This window comes from Talpa europaea (assembly GCF_964194135.1).
Source record: "Talpa europaea genome assembly, chromosome: 3".
Lineage (NCBI taxonomy): Eukaryota > Metazoa > Chordata > Mammalia > Eulipotyphla > Talpidae > Talpa > Talpa europaea.
In genome coordinates this window covers 38322187-38342918 of record NC_140069.1, presented here as the reverse complement: position 1 = coordinate 38342918, position 20732 = coordinate 38322187, and the positions used below count along the sequence as shown (strand labels likewise).

At 37.8% G+C, this 20732-nt stretch overlaps 1 protein-coding gene across 2 annotated transcripts; it reads left to right on the top strand.

Annotated features, from left to right (window-relative positions):
• Window positions 1–1054: 1054 nt before the first annotated feature.
• On the top strand, window positions 1055–19831 carry CA2 (carbonic anhydrase 2; the record flags this gene model as incomplete). Of its 2 annotated transcripts, XM_084229549.1 has the most annotated exons (7): window positions 1055–1088; window positions 2170–2367; window positions 10996–11114; window positions 11629–11721; window positions 12885–12947; window positions 15973–16128; window positions 19436–19831. In XM_084229549.1, the coding sequence occupies 7 exons, from the start codon at window positions 1055–1057 to the stop codon at window positions 19553–19555; spliced, it is 783 nt and encodes a 260-aa protein (XP_084085675.1). In that variant the 3' UTR covers window positions 19556–19831. The 2 variants fall into 2 exon arrangements, with proteins under 2 accessions (XP_084085675.1, XP_084085676.1); XM_084229550.1 differs by lacking the exons at window positions 1055–1088; window positions 10996–11114 and having other exon boundaries at window positions 2320–2367.
• Between the last annotated feature and the right edge of the window lie 901 nt (window positions 19832–20732).

Sequence of the window (20732 nt, the reverse complement as noted above, 5' to 3'; positions counted from 1 at the left end):
TTTCCAGATACCAAGTTTCCTTTGCCAGGAAAAGTTTTCACCTCTTTACAAGAAATTCTTACTTATACCGGGTTTTTCTGAGAAAGGTGAATTTTTAGAAGTTTGGGTTGTATTAGATCAATATGTACCAAGCTCGTAAGTCCTTCCCTCAAAGTTAATTTTTAAAGAGAAGAAGGAAAGTAGGAGGATATGAGTGCTTCATATGATACCCTCACAGCTTGCATCGAAATGCAGTCTCGGGTGCTGGCCTCTGAGCGGACTTTCGCCGCAGACTCGTGCCTCTTTCTCGCTAATATTCCACGAACAGCCAGCAGGGGGCGCGTGGTTCTCTGCACCCGAAGCTGCACGCTCCCCAGCGCCTCAAGGACTGTATCCCTATTTGCCCCAAGGTCATAGCTCCTAACTGGGCTTGCAGCCCTGGGCCCGGGACACCAGGGAGCGAGCCTCCGGAGCTGGAGACCCTGGACCGGGCCGGGTCGTTAGGGTGGGGTAGGAGGTCACCGAGGCCAGGGATGCGATCACAATGGGGACCGAAGATGCCAGGCACGGGGGCCCGGATCCCCAGCAGTCAGCACCGCCGCCAGACTCCGCACCCAGGAGGGGGATGGGGTGCGCGTAGACGCTCGGCACCCCCAGTCCGACCCAGGAGCCCGGGTGCCGCCAGCTCCACCACCACCACCACCGGCGCCCAGCTCGGAGCCAGGTCTACCTGCCCAGGGCCCCGGGCCGCGGGCCGAGGACTGCGGGGAGCCGGGCGGCAGCAGAAGCGCCCCTGGGTCCAGCCGAGCGCCCGCCGAGAGGGCGTTCTCCCCGCCCCCGGCTCTTCCCAGCGGCCCGCCCAGACAGCGGGGAGATAACCTCCGCCCGCCACCTCCTCCCCCCTATCGCCCTGGTCCACGCTGGGCCCCCTCCCCCGGGCCGCCCCCGAGCACAAGTTGGCGGGAGCCTATAAAAGCCGGGGACGGCGCGACCCGCGGACACACCGTGCAGGCTCCGAAACAGCCGCCGCTGGACAGGCACCAACTCCGGCTGTGCCCAGACCATCGGCGCGACCATGTCCCATCACTGGGGATACGGAAAGCACAACGGTGAGTGCCGGCGGCTGGGGGCGCGCGGCGCGCGGGGAGCTGTGTCCCGGCCGGGGCCCCGCGGCGCCCGCACCTGCTGTTTACCGCCGCGACCGCGGGAACCCCAGGCTCAGGTGCGCCCCGGGAGTCTGCCCCGCCCGCCGCTCCCAGCGCGGGGATGTCCTTTCGCCCCGGCCCCAAGGCCACTGTCGAGGAATCCCCGCGGCTGGCGGCGGCGCGCGGGGCCCCGGGGAGGGGCGCGCAGCCGCGGGACCCGACGACAGTCCCGAGCGGGTCCCGAGCCGGAGAGACCCTCCTCCCCGCAGCGAGGAGGGAGCGAGGAGGGCTTGTTACACATTTTTATTGTTGACCGCAGGGAATTTAGGGAGCCGCTCCCTCCCCTGCTGCATTCTCGGCACCACCTGTGGCTGAGACCCCGCAGCGCGAACTGTCCCGGGGCGTTTTCGTGGGTGGCTTGAATCCTTTGCGTTGGATTTTTTCTTTCACCTCTACTTATAACCTTCGGGGGTCACCAGGAATCGGACTATATAATGCCCGTAAATCTGGGTTTTCCTGCTTGTGAGAGAGAGGTGTTTGACGTATCTTGGTCATTTTGGGGAGACCTGGAGCTTCCCAGGTAGTTGGCTGAGGCCGGAGCAGTGACTTTGCCCTTGCAGCCAGCACTGGAGCCTGAGGAACGAGTTCCCGTCTGCTTCAATGTCCTAAGTGAGGTTGCATATCCCAAATCCTAATCACCGTCCTGAGGTGGGTGACTGCCCAGTTTGTTTGTTGAATTTCAATAAACTGAGGCTTATAAAATAAGCTAATATTTATATGGTGCTCACTATTTATTCTAACAGTTTTAAATGTGTTATTCTAATTCTCACAACAGTCTTTACAAAGTCGATGTTATTATTACTTCAGAATACAAATGGGGAAACTGAGGCACAGGGTAAGTGTTTTCTCAAGGTTACTCAGTTGTCCAGGGGTGCCACCAAAATTGGAACAGAGCAGCTTGGCTCCAGAATCTTTGCCCTTTTTTAGCAGTGTGACTGTGTCCTCTCCCACATTAGGAGATTCACTTGTCTCTTCTCAACCCTAGGACCTGAGACCTGGCATAAGGACTTCCCCATTGCCAAAGGACAGCGCCAGTCCCCTATTGACATTGACACCAAAGCAGCTGTCTTTGACCCTGCCTTGAAGCCTCTGTGTGTTTGCTATGAGCAAGCAAATTCTCGCAAGATCGTGAACAATGGTCACTCTTTCAACGTGGAATTTGATGACTCTCAGGACAAAGCAGGTAGGTCAGTGTTAAGGAAAAAAAAAACCTTGTGCTTTGTAGCCAGTAGACCTTTCCCCCGGCTTAAAAAGAAGAATAGGGAGCAGTGGCAGGAATCCCCTTAATACTACAATTTGTCTTAGTACTCGAAGATGCACTGCTGGTAATCTTCATTAGGTCCCACGCTCTGAGAAGTAGGCTAATTACTTTGAAGTGGCCTGAAGCTGTTTCTCCCCTGACAGATTCCTGGTTTCTTTGTAGGGCATTGAACAACTGTGTCATGCCTGTGAAAGTCACATAAAGTGAGGTACCCTGGTAATAAAGCTCAGCAATGATGAAATTTGCAAAAATTGAACTTATAAGATTCTTTCTAAAATAATTTGTTTTCCATATTTGATGCCTATTCAGAGTACTTAGAATAATGTTAAGGATAGCAGTGAGAAGAAGGATGAAGCTTGAAAATTTAAAAAATACTGAAATTCTTGGAAACACTGCCTTTCTGAGTATTTTCTAGGCATTGCACTACTCTAGTAAATGTGGGAACGCATCTTGATATCTACCTAGAAATTCATTCCACAAATACAGATGTTTTAGAGATGCTGGGCGAACAGCTATTGACAAAACCAATTTTCATAATTATTTGTAACAGAGTACTTATAGGATGCTCATTTACTGTCTTTTTCTTTATTTAAAAATAAAAGAACAGCCCCATTCAGACATAGTAGCAGCCTTCTTTTCCCACTGGTTGATATAATTGCCATTGCCCTATTTTCCTGAGTGTTCTCTGAAGGTGAGGGAATGAATGATGCTACAGACCCAGTACGTGTGGTGGTGGTGTGGGAGTAGGGGATGCAGTGGGCCAAAATGGAAAAAAGTAGGGTAAACACTCAATAATGCTGTCAACAAATTGGAATAAGTACATCTAATACTAACACATAAATGCAATTATAGCTATTAGAGTTAAGTGGATTGTTATTTTTCATTAGCTTATCCAGTGTATTTCATACAGTTTTGAAAAAAGTCTTCTGTCCTCCCCACTGTTAAAAAAATTTTTTTTTGAAACTTAACTTTCTGAAATAGTGACTCTGGGAAATCACTGATGATAAATAAAGGGATCACTTAAAAATGTTTTCATCTACATGTACCCTGTGTGTACTTCACCTCAGTATGAACATCATCCCCCCACACAAATGTCTTCCCCTCAGCAAGACCCTCCCCCACTCCACACACACATTCTGGCATGGTATCATGACTTACTAGATATGAGTATTAGATTCAGTGGAGAATATTCATTGAAGACAATCTCAGTGATTCTGCTACATTGCCTCGCCCCATCATGCCTCCCATGCAGGGTGTAAATGACTAAACTAAATATAAGGGAAACAATTTCTTCATGTAAAGAACACTATATATTTAGATTGTAATATTACAAGCCAAGGTCTTGGTGGTATTATATACATAGAGAAAGGGTGCTATAAAGTTTTGTGTAGCTATTTGAAAACCAAAAGAAGTAAGCTACTTTAGTTTGTAGCTGTCAACTTACTTTAAAAGACAATGAATGTTTTCTAAATTCCTGCTATGAGTGAAACCATCTGGTATTTTTCTTTTTCTTTATGGCTTATTTTGCTGAGCATGATCCCTTCCAGCACCATCCATGTTGCTGCAAATTACATGAGTTTATCTTTTTTGATTACTGAGTAATATTCCATTGTGTATATATACCACTTCTTCTTGATCCAGTCATCTATTTTTGGGCATTTGGGTTGTTTCCAATTATAATAAAGTAAAAATCAAAATCAACAAGCAACTATAAACCAGAGACACACTGGATGGGGAAGGAGAGAGTAGCATCAAAACAAGGGGGGTGGGGGGGAATTATATGGGGATTGTAACCAAGATGAAAATATATACATTGTATAAAAATTAAAAATGATGTAAAATATATAAAATTAAAAAAATAATAATAGTAAATAAATTTTAAAAAGTTAAAGAAAAACCAAACAAACAAAAAAGACAATGAATGTATGTTTCAGTGTTGCCAATGAAATACTTTTTTCAGTGGATGTAATGGCCACCAATTATATACCTCATTAGATGCTCCATACCAGTTGGGATGCTTAAAGTCTTATTTTGAAACAAGGAGGAAACAAATGTCTAATGAATAGGACCAAAGTAGATAAAATCCTATATTCTTTACTAATTTAATTGTGAAATATATGAAATATATATATATACTAGTCAGCATGTAGTCTGACAGCTGTGACCTTAGACTGTGGTAACAGACCTTGGCTCAAGTTCCAGCTCTGTCTGTCGGTGAGTGGCCCAGGATTGATAGCACTTAATCTCTTTATGTTATATTTCTCTCAACTGTAAAATTGAAGTAGCAGCAGTATCTACCACAGAGGAAAGATTAGAAAAAAAGTACCTAGAGCAGTGGCAGGCATATAACAATTGCACCAAATGACTATCACAGTTGTCAGGTCTGCACATCGTTTGACTGCTATTAAGCAATTGCTGTAGCTCTTTTTGAAGATTTTTGAAGAAATTTTTTAATTAATGTTAAAATTACTTCCCATCACTTGATTGTACTTAAATTTTTTTTACAAGTTCCCAAACATTCCATCATTTTAAAGCATGTGATGGATTTTAGAAATAGCTATTATTTAATTGCTTACTATGAATATGTCTAGTTCTAATGAATTTCTGCATGTGCAACAATTGATTCGAACTAGCCACACTTTTCTAACTATCTCTGTGAGTAATACATAGATTTTTCAAGTAACTTGCCACGTTGAGATCGTGAAACAGATGAAAACCAAGTGGTTTAGCTAAGGGCTCTTACCCTGTGTCCTTGAGAGACTCGTATCATTCACCTAATTTTACACCAAAAAACATCCTTATTACACAGATTAAATGCACGTAAACCAGGCACTATGAGGATGGGTTGGAGTCCTGGTCCCTGTCCTGTATCCCCAGAGCCCCCACTGGAGATACCTAGAGTCTAAAGACAAAGACATAGAGACACTAACTGCGCCATTCATAATGCAACAAGGAAGTATTCCAAGTTACTGTGGACACATGGAGGCTTAGGATTTGTCCTGAGTAAGTCAGGAGGGACTTTCCAGTGTAAATAAGGTTTACATTGAAGTATTTTGGTGTGTTGGAGGAAACACTAGGGACTTGAGAAAGCACACGATGTGCTCTAGACACCAAGGAGGTGCAGCAAAAGCAAGGTGAGGGAGGAATGAATGTCAGAAAAACTTTCTCTTGTAGATGAAAGACTCCTTTGTAGTTTTGCCCATATCTCTTCCACATTTTCTGTTGCTTTTATTAAACAAGGAAGTGGAAGTTTTTTTCTAGAATGTAGAATATATGAAATGTGTTATCAAGGGAAAAACATATCCAGAGCAATAAAAACCAGCCCAATCATACAATGCAGAGAAACACCCTTTTGACTTTATTTTTAAGCTCCTAGAGTCTCAAGTTAGAACTAGAGATACTCTAGTCCTCGTCAAACCCACTTAAAGTAAACATGAAGAAACCGAATACTTAAGGTTTCAGTAACTTGTTAGTCGTCATCTTCCTGGTGTGTTGTAGTGAGACTAAATGACAGTCACTTGAAAACAGATGTTAAACAAGAATCTTTGGATCATAACCATAGTTAACATTTAGTGTGTAAACTCCAATTAAAAGCTAGTATAATTTTCTGTGCAATTAAGTCTAAATAAAAATAATTATTTTGGTTACTTGATTTTTTTTAAATAGACAGGTTACTATCATTTTCTGGTCAAAAATTTGTTGGGTTTTGCTTGTGTTTTTTTTTTTTTTTTTTTAGTGGTGATAACATTTTTAGATATCCTTTACCTTTTATTTTCTATATTTAAATGCTTCAGTTCATTTAATTTTTTACCCTCATTGAAATTTTAGCCTTCTACAACTCACAGATTCAGTTTTTTACTTCTATCATAAATATAATCTTATAATCCAACTTAAATACTTGGGTATTAGGAACTTGATTGGTTGAGTTTATTGCTATATTTAAGCCTGAGGGAATTCTTTTTAAATGTGAAAATTAAAACTTCACATTTAAATGTGGATTTAACTAGAATCTTGGGTTAAAGCTCTCATCAATCTTCTAAATTCTTTTAAAAATAAACCCCCTTAAATTAAGAAAAAATTTTAATCCTGTTTTTTTAATGATTAAAAATTAATTCTCCCTGCTTTAGATCTTTTATTACTAACTTTATCAGGGAGAAAAGAGTAGTAGTCAAATTATTAACTCCTGCTAACTTATTAACTTTTATTAATAAGTTTAAAACTCTCCTGCTTATAAGTTAAGGCAGATATTATTGAGAAATGAATGCCCAAATTATTGTGGTAACCCATACGTAACTCATATAATTTCTGGGTTTTTTTTTTTTTTTAGAAATTGGAATAGTGCAAAAATCCTTTTTTAATTGAAATAGCATTGCATTATAACATTGTGTAAGTTTCACGTAGCTGGTATTAAAAACTAACACTTGTATACACACTATACCAAGTTCCACACTAAAAGTTTAGTTCTATCTTTCATTATACAACTGACCCATTATACTGGATTTATCTCCACACTGTTGCCTGCTTCCCTCCTGGTAACTACTAATTGGTCTTATCATCTAAAAACTTATTTTTGTTTTATCTCATTCATTCGTGTGTTTTCTCTATATACCACATGTGACTGAAGTCACACAGTGTTTTTCTCTGTCCGACTTAGAAGTTGGAATATTATGTTTGTATTATTTCAAGGAAAAAGAAGGAAGCTGAGTTCACCTGTGCTCACATTCCCAGTAGGTCATTGTCTCTATGATATAATGGATCCTCATCCATGAGTCTTGCTTGATTTCCATGGGCTTGCTTTTTTTTTTTTTTTTAAAGATTTATTTATACAAGCACTGGGTACATTCAGAAGCGTGGGAGGGTGAGAGAATTCACCAGAGCCAGAGCAGGGAGCAGAGCAGGCACAGGCAGAAGGACCAAAGTACACTTCTGAGGGGAGCAGCGGGCGGCAGGAGAGGTCTGCGCGCCATGTGGGGCCCTCCTCAGGTGGCCGGGGAGCAGCCGGGATCGAACCGGTGCTACAGAGGCTGTGGGCAGCTTCACAACCCAGCGCTCAACAGCTGCGCCACCGGGGAAGCCCATCCATGGGCTTGCTTTTGAAGCCTTAAACATTTCCTTCAACAATAAGTTAAAAGGAAATACAATAACAAGTTTCAGGACTTGTCATGCATGCTGTTAGTGGTGTGAGCAGAACTGTTAATGGTGTGACGGAAGCATTATAAACACAGTGTTTAATTATGTTCATATCAAAAGAATTTTTTAAATTCTTATATAATTGCCACACTCATGAAACTAAAAACTGCTGTTCTCTTGAATTTTAATTGTGTTTACTCTAATGAAAGTGACAAGTAAACATATCAGTACTTTTAAGAGAAATGGAATGTGCATGTCTTTTTTCTCAGATTTGTCTGCATCGACGTTCATTTTCTTAAGGTTACCGTGTAGTTCTATGATTATTGACTACTGCTAAAAAAGCACAACAATAAATGCAAGATTTAATGGTTTTCAAATTATTCATGGAGAAGATTGTTCACCTGCTAGAAATGATGTACTTTTAGTAGACTTAGTCATTTACTTCATTAATAGGAAATCCCTTAAATTTTGTTTTAAACTAAGGATATTGGAAATTGTTTACTTATATTTTGAATTTCAGAGAGAATATTGACATAAACTAATGTCTTTAATCTATTATTTGTATGCATCTTATGTTCAGTATTCATGAGATTATTAGGAACAAAATTTTAAATTGTTAAAATTTCATTTTTAATTTCTATGGGTGGTTTGATTTATTTTATGGGTAGTTTGATTTATTTTAATATTCCAGGAGTAAATTTCTTAGCTTTCACAAACACATATAATTTGCATGATTTCCCCAAGTAATATATATATATATATATATATATATATATATAATAAGGCAGGTTATCATGCTATATTTGGTTATTACTTTATGTTTCCTATATGCAGTATGTATAACTGATGGCAGACCATAAAAATTAAGATAGCTTGGAGCTCTTGGTGTTGAGATTTGGATTAAACTAAGTTTTGAGAGTATTGAGAAAATCCCATTTGTGTATCTCCACCTATTTTAAGTTATCAGCTCTCTAACATGGCTGGATTTGACAGAGAAATAATATGGTCAGCAATTTCTGCTAGCTTTTAAAATTGTTTTTGCATTAGAAAAGCAGGTTTTGTTTTAAGCTGGGGACAGTTTAGACAATGGCATTTAGCAATCAACTTAAGTAAATAAACAAGTAAATCTAAAATACAGCATAAACTTCCTTTCAAATGTTGTCTATTCTATTTCTCAAGTAAAAGATATATGTTTCCATTACTATAGATTATGGTAAATTACTATTATAATAATACTTTTTGAAGGTCTTTGTTGACCAAACTCCAATCTACAAATTTGCTGCGAAATACCCAATTATTGAAGATGTACAGAAATGCTGCTTTTTTGTAGCAATTAAACTTTAAGGATTTCATAACCTTTCCAAATTATAATGGAGTTCTGATTTACATAGCATCCTAGTTTTATTTTAACAGCAGCTAAAATAGGTATCTGGTGATAATAGATTAGCACTGGGTATACTTAATTATTGAACCCAAGATTTTTCTCTTTCAGTATTAACAAGTCTTTAACAACAACAACTCATGTAATAATAACAACTCACAGGCAGCAAAAACTTGCTTAATTCTAAATATTCTTGGAAACAAGTAAATTGGGATGGGATTTGAAGGACTTAAAAGAAGGGAATAAGAAATAGCAATAAGCTTTATGATCTTTAAAATTTAAGATCCTGATATGACTCTTCACAGGGTAAAGGAGATACAAGTTAGTTACCTTGGATGTTGAATGTTGTCTTATTTAATTTTGCCACTTGGTAGAATGGCATTTGCCAATACAAATGGCATTTTTTTTATGGTCAGTTCTAGCTTTATAAAGTTATTATAAAGGAATTACTTCAGGACCAAAAAAGACTTTTAAAAGTCTTTAACAGAATAATCAAATAAATTAATACTGCTACAATAAATTGTTTTTAGAGGCATAATTTTATCAGAATGTATCTATATTGATGTTTCTTAACAGATCTGTAATATTATAACACCATTTACAATTGGTTCTCTTTTTTCTCCTGTCCTATTGTTAGCAGAGCTGGTAGCCAGAGATTGTAGTAGAAAGGCCCCATTGCCTAGATATCTTCCAGTCAGCTTATCTTTACTTTGAATAGATAAATGGGGGTTGCTACCATCTAAGCACTTTTAGGTGAAGTTAAGCGAATGAACTTTGTTGTACATACTTTCTGCCTTTGTTTTGCAGAGCCAAAGTAAATTTGGGTTTACTATTTCATAGAATTATAAACCACAGCTAATAAAATATGCTTATAGACCAGATGTTTTAATGCCATCTCTAGGGGAATAAAACTGAAATTGTAAAACTAAACTAATTTTGAAGGTTCAACATGACTGTACTTAATATTATTGAACTGTACACTTAAAATGATAATGTTATATTCTATATACTTTACTACAATTAAAATAATAAAAATTAAAATATTGATTAAATCCTATTGATATAGATTAAAAAGTCTTAGGGATGGAATCAAGGAAAACAGTGATTTCTTACTATTTTAATCCTCTCTTAAGATACAACATGTGGAATATAGCTAGATTTTGGTCTAAGACTATAATTTCTGGTACTGATTTTGCTTTAACAAGGTCACATGAATATCAGAAGAGAAGAATCATGGGATAATTTTAAATTTAATACTTTAAGTTCTTTGAGATAATAGAGCACTATGCACTGTATACAGTAGATGATCAATAAGTTCTTAGTGAAGTAATAAATAATTGAATGTTTCCCTTTTACAGATCAGGAAGTAAAGGTCAGAGACATTAACTAAAAATAACTTAAGGGGAAAAATCTAGTTAGTAGCAGTGAGAATCTAAACTTTACAGAACCTAAAAAGCCTGTGTAAGAAAAGTTGGATTTATACTGCTAAGATCACGGGAATGCTTATTATTTCTCAGATCTCGGTAAGTGAGAGCCAGTATCAGAGGTCAGGAGAGGCATTTACTGGGCCATGGAAGAAGAGAGGGTCCCACATTTGCAAATGTGCAGCAGGCCAGCACTGGCAAGCAGCTGCGTGGGCACTTCTTACATGATTCACAGAGGAATGAAAAGTTCCATGTAAAATTTCCTTTCTCTGACCTGACTCCACGGCTGCCAAACAGCCAGAAGATGAGCATCACTGTGCTCAGACAGCAGATGGGAAATGCATCCCTCTTCCGGCGATCACAATTAGGAAAGAAATCAGTGGAGATGATTTTGTTCAGCGTGTAGACCAACCTGAGTCTGGATTTAATTTTCACAGAGTGAAACTATTGCTATATTTTAATTTTAATGCTATAAAATAGGATTAGAGATTGTAATATTTAGTGGCATGTGTTTCATGTGCCTATATATAAGCATGTGCATGTGTGTTATACAAACACAAATACATATATGTGTATATATGTTACTTATATATATTTAATTTTTTTTTATTCTAGTGCTTAAGGGAGGACCCCTCACTGGCACTTACAGGTTGATTCAGTTTCACTTCCACTGGGGTTCCTCTGATGGGATAGGTTCTGAGCATACTGTGGATAAAAAGAAATATGCTGCTGAGGTAAGCTGTGTTTTTTTTTTTAATCGATATTTAGCCTTAATTTCAAAAACTGAGTTTTGTAAATTCAACTCAAACCAAATGAATCACTTCTTTTACAAAAAACCTTCACATGTGCTTCTTATAACCTTTATCATGATATTTCAGTTAATGATGGAAAACCTTATCCACTATCTCGGAAGAACCATTTGCAAAAAGTTACATGAATTTAAATTGGAGGATCCTATTTTAATATAAATCTGTGCATTAACATCATCTATAAACCTAGAAATTTATTTTCCCTCAAAATATGTAACTCTTGGTTGTAGAGTTGAGGAAATCATTTGCTATTAATTAAAATAGTTAATAACAAGAATTCAAAAGGAAGAAAACTTTGTATTTAAAATTGTCCACATTATTACTTTCTTTAGTAACCTGTAGCTATAAGAAGATTATTTTTTTTTAAATCTATGGACTTTTGTTTTGTAAGTCACTCACCATATGTGTTTTTGTTTTTTTTTTTCCCCTACTGCTTTAGCTTCATTTGGTTCACTGGAACACCAAATATGGGGAATTTGGAAAAGCGGTGCAACAACCAGATGGACTGGCTGTTTTGGGCATTTTTTTGACGGTTAGTTGATGGCTCAATTTCCTTTTCCCCTCTTTTCAATGAAAATTAACCAGAAAAAACATTCCTAACAAGAAGTTCTACAAAACAGCCTAGGAAATGCCTTTGGCTTGGAAGTATATTCAGGAATATTGTCTTCTTCATCCCTGCTATGAATGGAAAGATGGAGGACAATAGAGGACAATTTTAGGGGCATTAGGTGTCATTTGGATGTAAATTTGAAGAGTTATATATATTTGAAATGTGAAAATGAGAAAGAGGTCTACTTCAGATAGCCATTAGATATTTTTTAATTTAACTTTGGTTAGCTAGTACTAATTCATGGTAGACAATGCTAATTTAAGATTAAGTTTTGTAGGGATGAAGGATAATGACTTGATATTGGGACATATTGATTGAATTGCCCTCTAGACAGTTGTAAAGCAAACAGAGAAAGGCCTGGGTTGGAGATTCACAGCATTATATGTTAATGTGGATGCAAAAAATGTAGATGAAATCATCCAGGAGAGACTTGCAGAGGAGATGCTGAGCTGGCAATCCTGTGAAGCTGTAAGATGGAAGGTATTTGAGCCAGTAGGTGCTAATTGAATGACTAAAAAGGAATATAAGAGAAAAGAGATATTTGGGAGGCTTTAAGGCAGAGGTAAATCCGAGGAGTGAATTTTTAAAAGGATAACAATAGTGCAAAATCCAGCAAGAAGATTAATTAGCTCTTGAACAGTATCCATTGCTTTGGCAGTTGTAGGTTACTGGTGATATTTGAGAGGATAGTTTCAGGGAAACTAGGGGTAATCAAAACAGTGGTAGAAAGAGCACAAGGGACTATAGTGATGGTACATATGTCAATTGGTGGTGGGAATTTCACGGAACTATACCTGAGATGAGAAAGCATACATCGTATAAAAATGAAGAATGATGTAAAAAAACATATAAAATCATAAAAAGAAAAGAAATTAAAAGAAACTATAGGGATAAACAAAGAGGGTGGTTGTCCCTAAAGTAAGGAAGTCTAAAGTGTCAATGTAATAAAAAATAGGAAACAAAGACTGATAAGTGGCATGTAGCAAGTGGTAGATCTATTATTTAAAAAAATTTACAGATAATATTGCCCAAATCAAAATGTAGAATAGCAACTAGGTTACAGTGTCCTTTATGTTTTTCTATAGATTGGCAGTGCTAAACCAGCCCTACAGAAAATCATTGATGCAATGGACTCCATTAAAAACAAGGTAAAGTTGCCACCCCCCTTGTTTTCATCCTACTCTCTTCTCCCCTCCACGCCCCCCCCCCCCACAGTGTGTCTCTGGTTTATAGTTGCTTGTTGATTTTGATTTTGATTTTATTACAATTAGTCTTTTTCCTGGTCCCTTATTTAGGTTTTCTAAATTTCTGCTATGAGTGAGACCATCCGGTATTTTTCTTTTTCTTTCTGACTTATTTCATTGAGCATGATCTCTTCCAGTTCCATCCATGTTGCTGCAAATTGCATGAGTTTATCTTTTTTGAATGCTGAGTAATATTCCATGTTGTATATGTACCACATCTTCTTGATCCAGTCATCTATTTTTGGGCATTCTCTGTACCTTCTACTCAATTTTTCTGTGAATCTAAAATGTTCTAAAAAATAAAATGTATATATGTGTGTGTGTAAAAAACAAGGTAAAGTTGAATTTTCTGTCACCACAATGGGGCACCTATTTTCCATATCCTTCTGTATTAGGAAATTCTTTTGACCAAATTGAATGGTTTCCATTTTGAGTGATCAATTAAAGATAAATTGTTGCTTGGATATTTAACCTTTCTTTAAAGATATTTTTTAATGAAATTAAAAAAATAAAATTATTGATTTACCATTGGTTTAAAAAATAAGTATGTTTTAGGAGTACAGCTTCATACCTTGACATGTGTACATACTTCACTGTACCTACCACCAAAAGTCTAGTGCCATCAAACTATCAAATTGCCCCCTCTACCCAATCCTCCCCTTCCCCTCTGGTAATCACCATGGTTATCATAGTCTAACTATTTTTTGTGATGTTTCGTTAGTTATTTTGCTTTGTTTATTGATATTCTACTTATACGTGAAATCACCCAACAATAGTCTGTCACTTTCAGACTTATTTTACTTAGCACATCACCTTAAGATCCACCCATGTTGTGCCTCCCTTGTGGTGCAGGGATTAAAGTCTCAGCACTATCAAGCTGTTGCCAGCCATTGCAGCATGAGTTCAGTCCCCAGCCAGGGAGCTAACCCATATGGCACAGCAGACCTCTCATATCTCACCAGCTCCTCCCCTCAGCAGTGTATTTCAGTAGATCTGCCTGTTCTGCTCCCTACTCTGTCTCTGTTAAATCTTCTCATACCTGTGCACCTCTGTCCTATACCCCAGTTCTTGTGTACATAAATAAATAAATCTTTTTTAATAAAAGATCCACCCATGTTATTGTAGAAGGCAAAATTTCATTTTTTTAAAAATGGCTGAGTAGTATTCCATTGTGCATACTATATCTATCTATCTATCTATCTATCTATCTATCTATCTATCTATCTATCCACCATAACTTCTTTACCTAGTCATCTGTCAATGGGTATTTGGAGTGTATTTATTTTATTTTTAACATTTTTATTACTAGTATGTACTTTTACTTATCTCAAAGTTGATCCTAATGTTAGTATAATTGTAAGACTTTATTTAATATTGCTTTTAATTGCTTGAACATCCATAATCAGAAAATCTCATGATTGCAAGGAAGATTATCTGGTCAAATTATTCACTCATTCATACAACAGATGATTGTTGAGTACTTACTATGAGCTGGTCACTTTGCTAACCTAGGAGATACAGTGGTGAATGTGACCAATAAGGTCCTGCTCCATGGACATTTATATTCTGTGACCTCTTTGAATTCATCCAAGGGAAGTGTTTAAATCCTCTACATATTACAGTGGCATTGAGGTCATTGAGCATCTGCTTAAAAATTAAAATCACCAGTGGCAGCCCTAACTTTGTAAAGCTTACGGTCATATTGAAGCAACATCTATCTTCTGAAATGCTCACTGTTACTCCTAACTTGATTTTGAATCAGAAAAAAAATTAGGGCCTCCCCTGCTGGCACAGTGGTTGAGCGCAGGGCTGCAAGACTGCCTGCAGCCTCTGTAGCGCCGGTTCAATCCCTGGCTGCCGGCAAGGGTCCCACATGGCACAACAGACCTCTCCTGCCATGACCGCTGCTCCCCTCAGCAGTGTGTTTCATCGGTCTGCCTGTTCTGCTCCTCGCTCTGGCTCTGGTGAATTCTCTTACCCTCCCGTGCTTCTGACTGTACCCAGTGCTTGAATAAATAAATAAATAAATCTTTAAGAAAAAAAATTAAATCTGATCTCTCTTAACCTTGACTATTCTCTCTCCAATAACCTTTCACCTAGCCCAGGCAAGTCATCTTTAGTTTCCTTCAACTATTCCCCTAAGACAGCTTTCTCTTTGCAATAGTTTTGTCACTCTTCCTGTAACTCATTCTGGTTTTTATGTATTGGTTTCAAAGTATAGCATCCAGAACTGAATGCAGTTGTTTGGATTTACTCATCAAATAAGATAATATGACTATTGGGGTCTCCCTGGTGGTGCAGCGGTTGAGCGCTGGGCTGCAAAGCTGCCCGCAGCCTCTGCAGCGCCGGTTCGATCCCCGTCCAGCCGGGAGGGGCCCACATGGCGCGCAGACCTCTCCTGCCATGCCCGCTGCTCCCCTCAGCAGTGTATTTCCTCAGTCTACCTGTTCTGCTCCCCGCTCTGTCTCTGGTGAATTCTCTCACCCTCCTGGGCTTCTGACTGTACCCAGTGCTTGTATAAATAAATAAATAAATCTTTAAAAAAAAAGATAATATGACTTACCTCATCACCCATACTGTAGTTATTGCAAACTAAAACACATGATTTCAGTGTCAGCAGTTTCACTTTAAATACTAGGTAAGGCCAGTTAATACCTTAATTAGAAATATAAGGGACTATCTCAGAGAATAAGATGAGAAACAAACGTGAAAATAATAATCATGTGCTCCTGCTCATATCTGCCTTTATTCCCAAAGTAAAAGTTTTTTTGTTAATTTCTGTTTTATTTTTAGTGAACAATAAACTTCTCTTTAAAAGAACGTTTTCTGGTTATCAGAGGGAAATGTAACTGTTTACATTCCCTGTTCTCTTGCTGTCAGTCTATGCTGATCGTGTGACTTTTTAACCCATGATTTTGCCTTGTTCCAGGGTAAGAGTGCTGACTTCTCTAACTTTGATCCTCGTGGCCTTCTTCCAGAAAGCCTGGACTACTGGACCTACCCAGGCTCACTGACTACCCCTCCTCTCCTGGAGTGTGTGACCTGGATTGTGCTCAGGGAACCCATCAGCATTAGCCATGAGCAGGTAGGTCAGTTTTCTAACAAGAAGTCTGTTTAGAAGTCTGTTAAACTTCTGTTTAACAAGAAGCAACTTTAGGACCAGCAGAAGAACTTGGCCTTTGAAGTCAGGTAGACCTGGCATTAAATTCTTCTGCTGTTTCTGGTTGTAGAACTAATGTCTACAACACTGCTCAGCAAATAAACAGTATTCAGTAAATATTTGTTGTTGTTAACTATAGCCAGTTTGTTTACTCCATAAGACTGGATAATCATGAAGATTAAACAAGAAACTGTCTGTCACCTAATGAGTGTTTTTTTGTAATCTGTGAAGAAACTAATGCCCAGAATAACAAGTATTCATAGTCAAAGTTACATCACTATCAGTGATAATTCCCACCTCTGCTTACTCACATAAGAGCCTACTACAGTTTTATTTGTATCAGAATGCATTTCTGAACTCTGACAAAGTGTCATACCTTGGAGGAAAAATTATCAAAACTCATTCCAAGTTGCTTATCAGCTCAGATCAGAGATTCTTACATTTCTCCTACAATGTAGTATGCGATGTTCAAGTTGTTAATATACTTTCCAAGTCACCAGTGAGTATCCAGTGGATACAAATAACTTCTCTAGACTCTCTCTGTGCTCACAGTTGAATGTAGAAAATGGATATTTCTCAGCAGGATCCTCAAGAACTTGTATCCTGGATAATTTGAGAGTCAGCAGCCAACAATCTTGAAAGTCATAACTGTTTGAGTGCTTATAATATGACTAAAACCTACAACACTCTTAATAGTTTATTATTATTTTAAATTTAATAGTTAATTTATTTAATTTAATATTTAATAATATAACATTTTAATATTGAAGTTGGACTCATAGATGTCAAAAACTGCACTCATAGATGTCAAAAAATGCAGTAGAGATCACTTTGTCCAACCTTCTCATTTGACAGAAAAATAGAAATACAGGAAAATTGAAGTGCTTTGCACCCAGCTACCTCATGGCAGAGTCAGCTCTGGGAGCAAGGATTTTATTCCTGTAGTCTTCTTTAGAATGCTAATTTATGAGTAGGTGATATTTCACACTTTTTTCAAAAGGGAATCTATATCTGACACTGGGAATTTACTTCCAGTATATCAAAGTGCACCAAGGAAAAATAGTATGCTTGGCTGACATATGACTTGAAAATTGGCCTTGTAGTCATAACATATTTGAACAAATTTCTTGAAATAATAGCATAAGGAAAAATTATGCCACTTCTTATTTGTATATGCTGTCTTTGAGGTACAATTTAAACAATGAATATTCTTTTTCTTCCTTTAATAATACAACTTGGAATCCACACTCTGACATTGAGAGCTATTATTAAATGGATTTATTGTGTACACACACACACACAAACACACACATACAGATTCACATACAGGTGTAGACAGTTGCATTTACTCCAAAGTCCCTTACACTTTAAGGTAACAAGTAATGTTAAAATAAAATTATTTATTGTATATCTTGACAAAATACCAATGGAGTTAATTTTCATATCTTAGAACATGGAGTCTGATGTAGGATCATGTTCAGCTGATAAATCTGGATTCTGGCACCTCCTTTTAGTGATTTCCCTAGTTCTGCCTTACCCATCAGCATCTTCATCGTCAAGGTGACTGCAAAAGGAGTTTGAGCATCATATACAGACACAACCACATCTTAAGGAGGAGAGGAACAGCTTCCTCTTCCACTGACTGGTTCCTTAAGAGTAGGGAAGCCTTTCCTTGAAATCTCCTTGTAGACCGTCTACATTTTACTGATTCGAATTGTGTTTTTACCCACCTCTTACCCAGTACTCAGCAAGAGTTCTTACCCACTTCTTACCCACTTTTTACCCAGTTCTCAGTAAGAGAATGTGATCACCATGATCCCTTAGACACACAGATTTACCTCTTCCAAGGCTTAAGGGGGAGACGAATTCCTGTGTATGAGAAAGTATGAGGGGATGAATGTTAAGTAAGCAATGTGAATAGACCTGCTATGTTCTGCTACCATTTTTCTGTATTCATTCTTGGTGTCTATGATGCTAAAATAATGAGTCAAGTTGACCAATGTGAGAAAGCAATTAATTGACCAGGTAGGGAGTAGAAATTGGCCTATTGGTTTGGTCCAAAAGTTTGAGCTTATTGCACTTTATGAACAGATTTTAACTTTCAGATTACTGAAATTCTGTGGTAATGAAGCAATTCCTAGATGTTGTTAGCAATTTCCCTTGTCTTGTAGTATCAATGATTGTGCGTGTTAAAATAGTTGACTTACATTGAAGTTGACTTTGGGGGTGGGAGGGTGTGACTGAGGGAATATTACTGGACAGAAGTAATCAAATGAAGTTTTTGATTAATAGCTTGCTCTCAATTGCCCTTTCTTTTTTTATTCCCTTTCTTTAGTGGAAGGAAAGTACCCTTTTGCAAAACAACCTTAAAAAATGCTCCCCTGGTGGCGCAGCAGTTGGTGGCTTGATCGCTGGGCTGCAAAGCTGCCCATAGTCTCTGCAGCACTGGTTCAATCCCCCCCCCCACCGTTGGTTAGGGTCCCACATGGCACGCAATCCTCTTCTGCCGTGCCCGCTGCTCCCCTCAACCGTGTACTTCGTCAGTCTGCCTGTTCTATTCCCCACTCTGGCTCTGGTGAATTCTCTCACCCTCCTGTGCTTCTGACTTTACCCAGTGCTTGTACAAATAATAAATAAATCTTTAAAAAAATGGGGAGATTAGTTGAAGGCTGCCTGTATCATATACTGGTCAGGGAACTGGACACATTTTGAAAGGGCCTAACAATCAACCACTGACAAGAATTTGGAATCCCAGTTTGGGAAAATTCATTCCAGTATTTCTGTATATTTAAGCAGAGATGCCAGCCAATCACTTGGCTCATCGGACTTGTAGATCTTGATGCAGAATATCTAATTGAACAGATGTTGTAGTTAATCTTTCCTGGGGGTAGAAAACCAAAACAAATAATATGGATCTAAAATGATCATTTTGCATTTCAGAAGTATATTATAGACTCAGTGCTTAATTATAAAATAAAAGGGGCAAGAAACAAGCTCACAGGAATTTCCAAGTAACACCAATGATTTTGCATGTATTTTATATAAATGGATTTCTTATATAAAAGTATATTTATAATTCATATGTGGTTGTATAGCTATTGGAAATCAATTGAATTCTGACTATTGGTTTATGGAACGATGAATATTGGGGAATGTATTTAAAGATATAATATGAGCCATAGTGAATATGTTATGAAACTTTTATTTTTTAATCTTTTATTTTGTCTTTTAGTTGATGAAATTCCGGAAGCTTAACTTCAATAAGGAGGGTGAACCCGAAGAGCTTATGGTAGACAACTGGCGCCCAGTTCAGCCACTGCACAGCAGGCAAATCAAAGCTTCCTTCAAATAAGATGGTCCCAGAGTCAGTGTCAAAAATGTCTTTGGGTTTAGCTAAGCACAGATCTACTGCCATGGTGAATTTTGAACCCTGGCTGCTTTGTGTCTGGTTTTTTAGACCCCTCATCGCTCACCTGATGTGATTACTAATAAAATGTGAGCAGATTGACCAATTGTTATGCTTGACAGAATTGCTGTGATTGGTGCTTTGCTTATGGTAGTAGCCTTTCTGTAACAGAGACTATAATCTAAAGAATAGGAAAAAGTACCTTGACTTTGTTCACAGCACATGGGGTGATAAGCATTACAATTGTTCACTAAAATGCTATTTTTAAAACATAGGAAAGCAGACTAATTGAGTGCAAGTCCATATCATGAGATAAACTGAATTGTATAATGTAAATCAGGTAAATGTAGGGATGATTCTATATAATGTAAATCAGATAAGATAAATGTTCATGATTTCAAAATGTGATATTAAAGAAAAATTTTTAAATTATGTATTTGTAGTAATGTTATCTTAAATATGAATCATGTTGTAATTTAGTGATTTTTGAATTACAGAGTTTAAAGTGAAGTATTATCTATAAAAATTGTTATAATTATAGTTGTGATACAGAGTATATTTCCATTCAAAAAATATATCATAACTTAATCAATATTGTATTTTAGATATATTCACTAATAAAATTCAGAATTCTATTTTGCTTGTTTTATTTTGGGCAGTGGTTAATAATCAGGGAACAAATGTCTACTTTTATAATTCATATTAATATATTACTACTAATAAGCCATCATAGTCAACTTACTGATAATAGAAGGCATTTCCACAAAAGGAGAAACAGTAAATGTCATTTACTATTTGTCAAGCACTGCTTTAAGTATGAGTATACATGCATGTGCTCTTTATGAGAACTCTATTAGGATTAATCCTGCAAAAGTGAGCGCTGATTACATTAAAAGCAGCAAAGTGGAAAAGGGAGCACATAATAAATCAATATAAGCTCCCGGGAAATGAATACAAGTCCATTTTACTGAAAAAAGAGTTTAAGTTTTACCCAGAAATAAGAGTAACCTTAATATTTGAAAGGTAAATTATACTTATTACAGTTCGGAAAAGGTGAATACATGAACTGAAAATCTACCACTATTATGGCTGATCTGAATTTAACACTGCCTGGACCATGGAA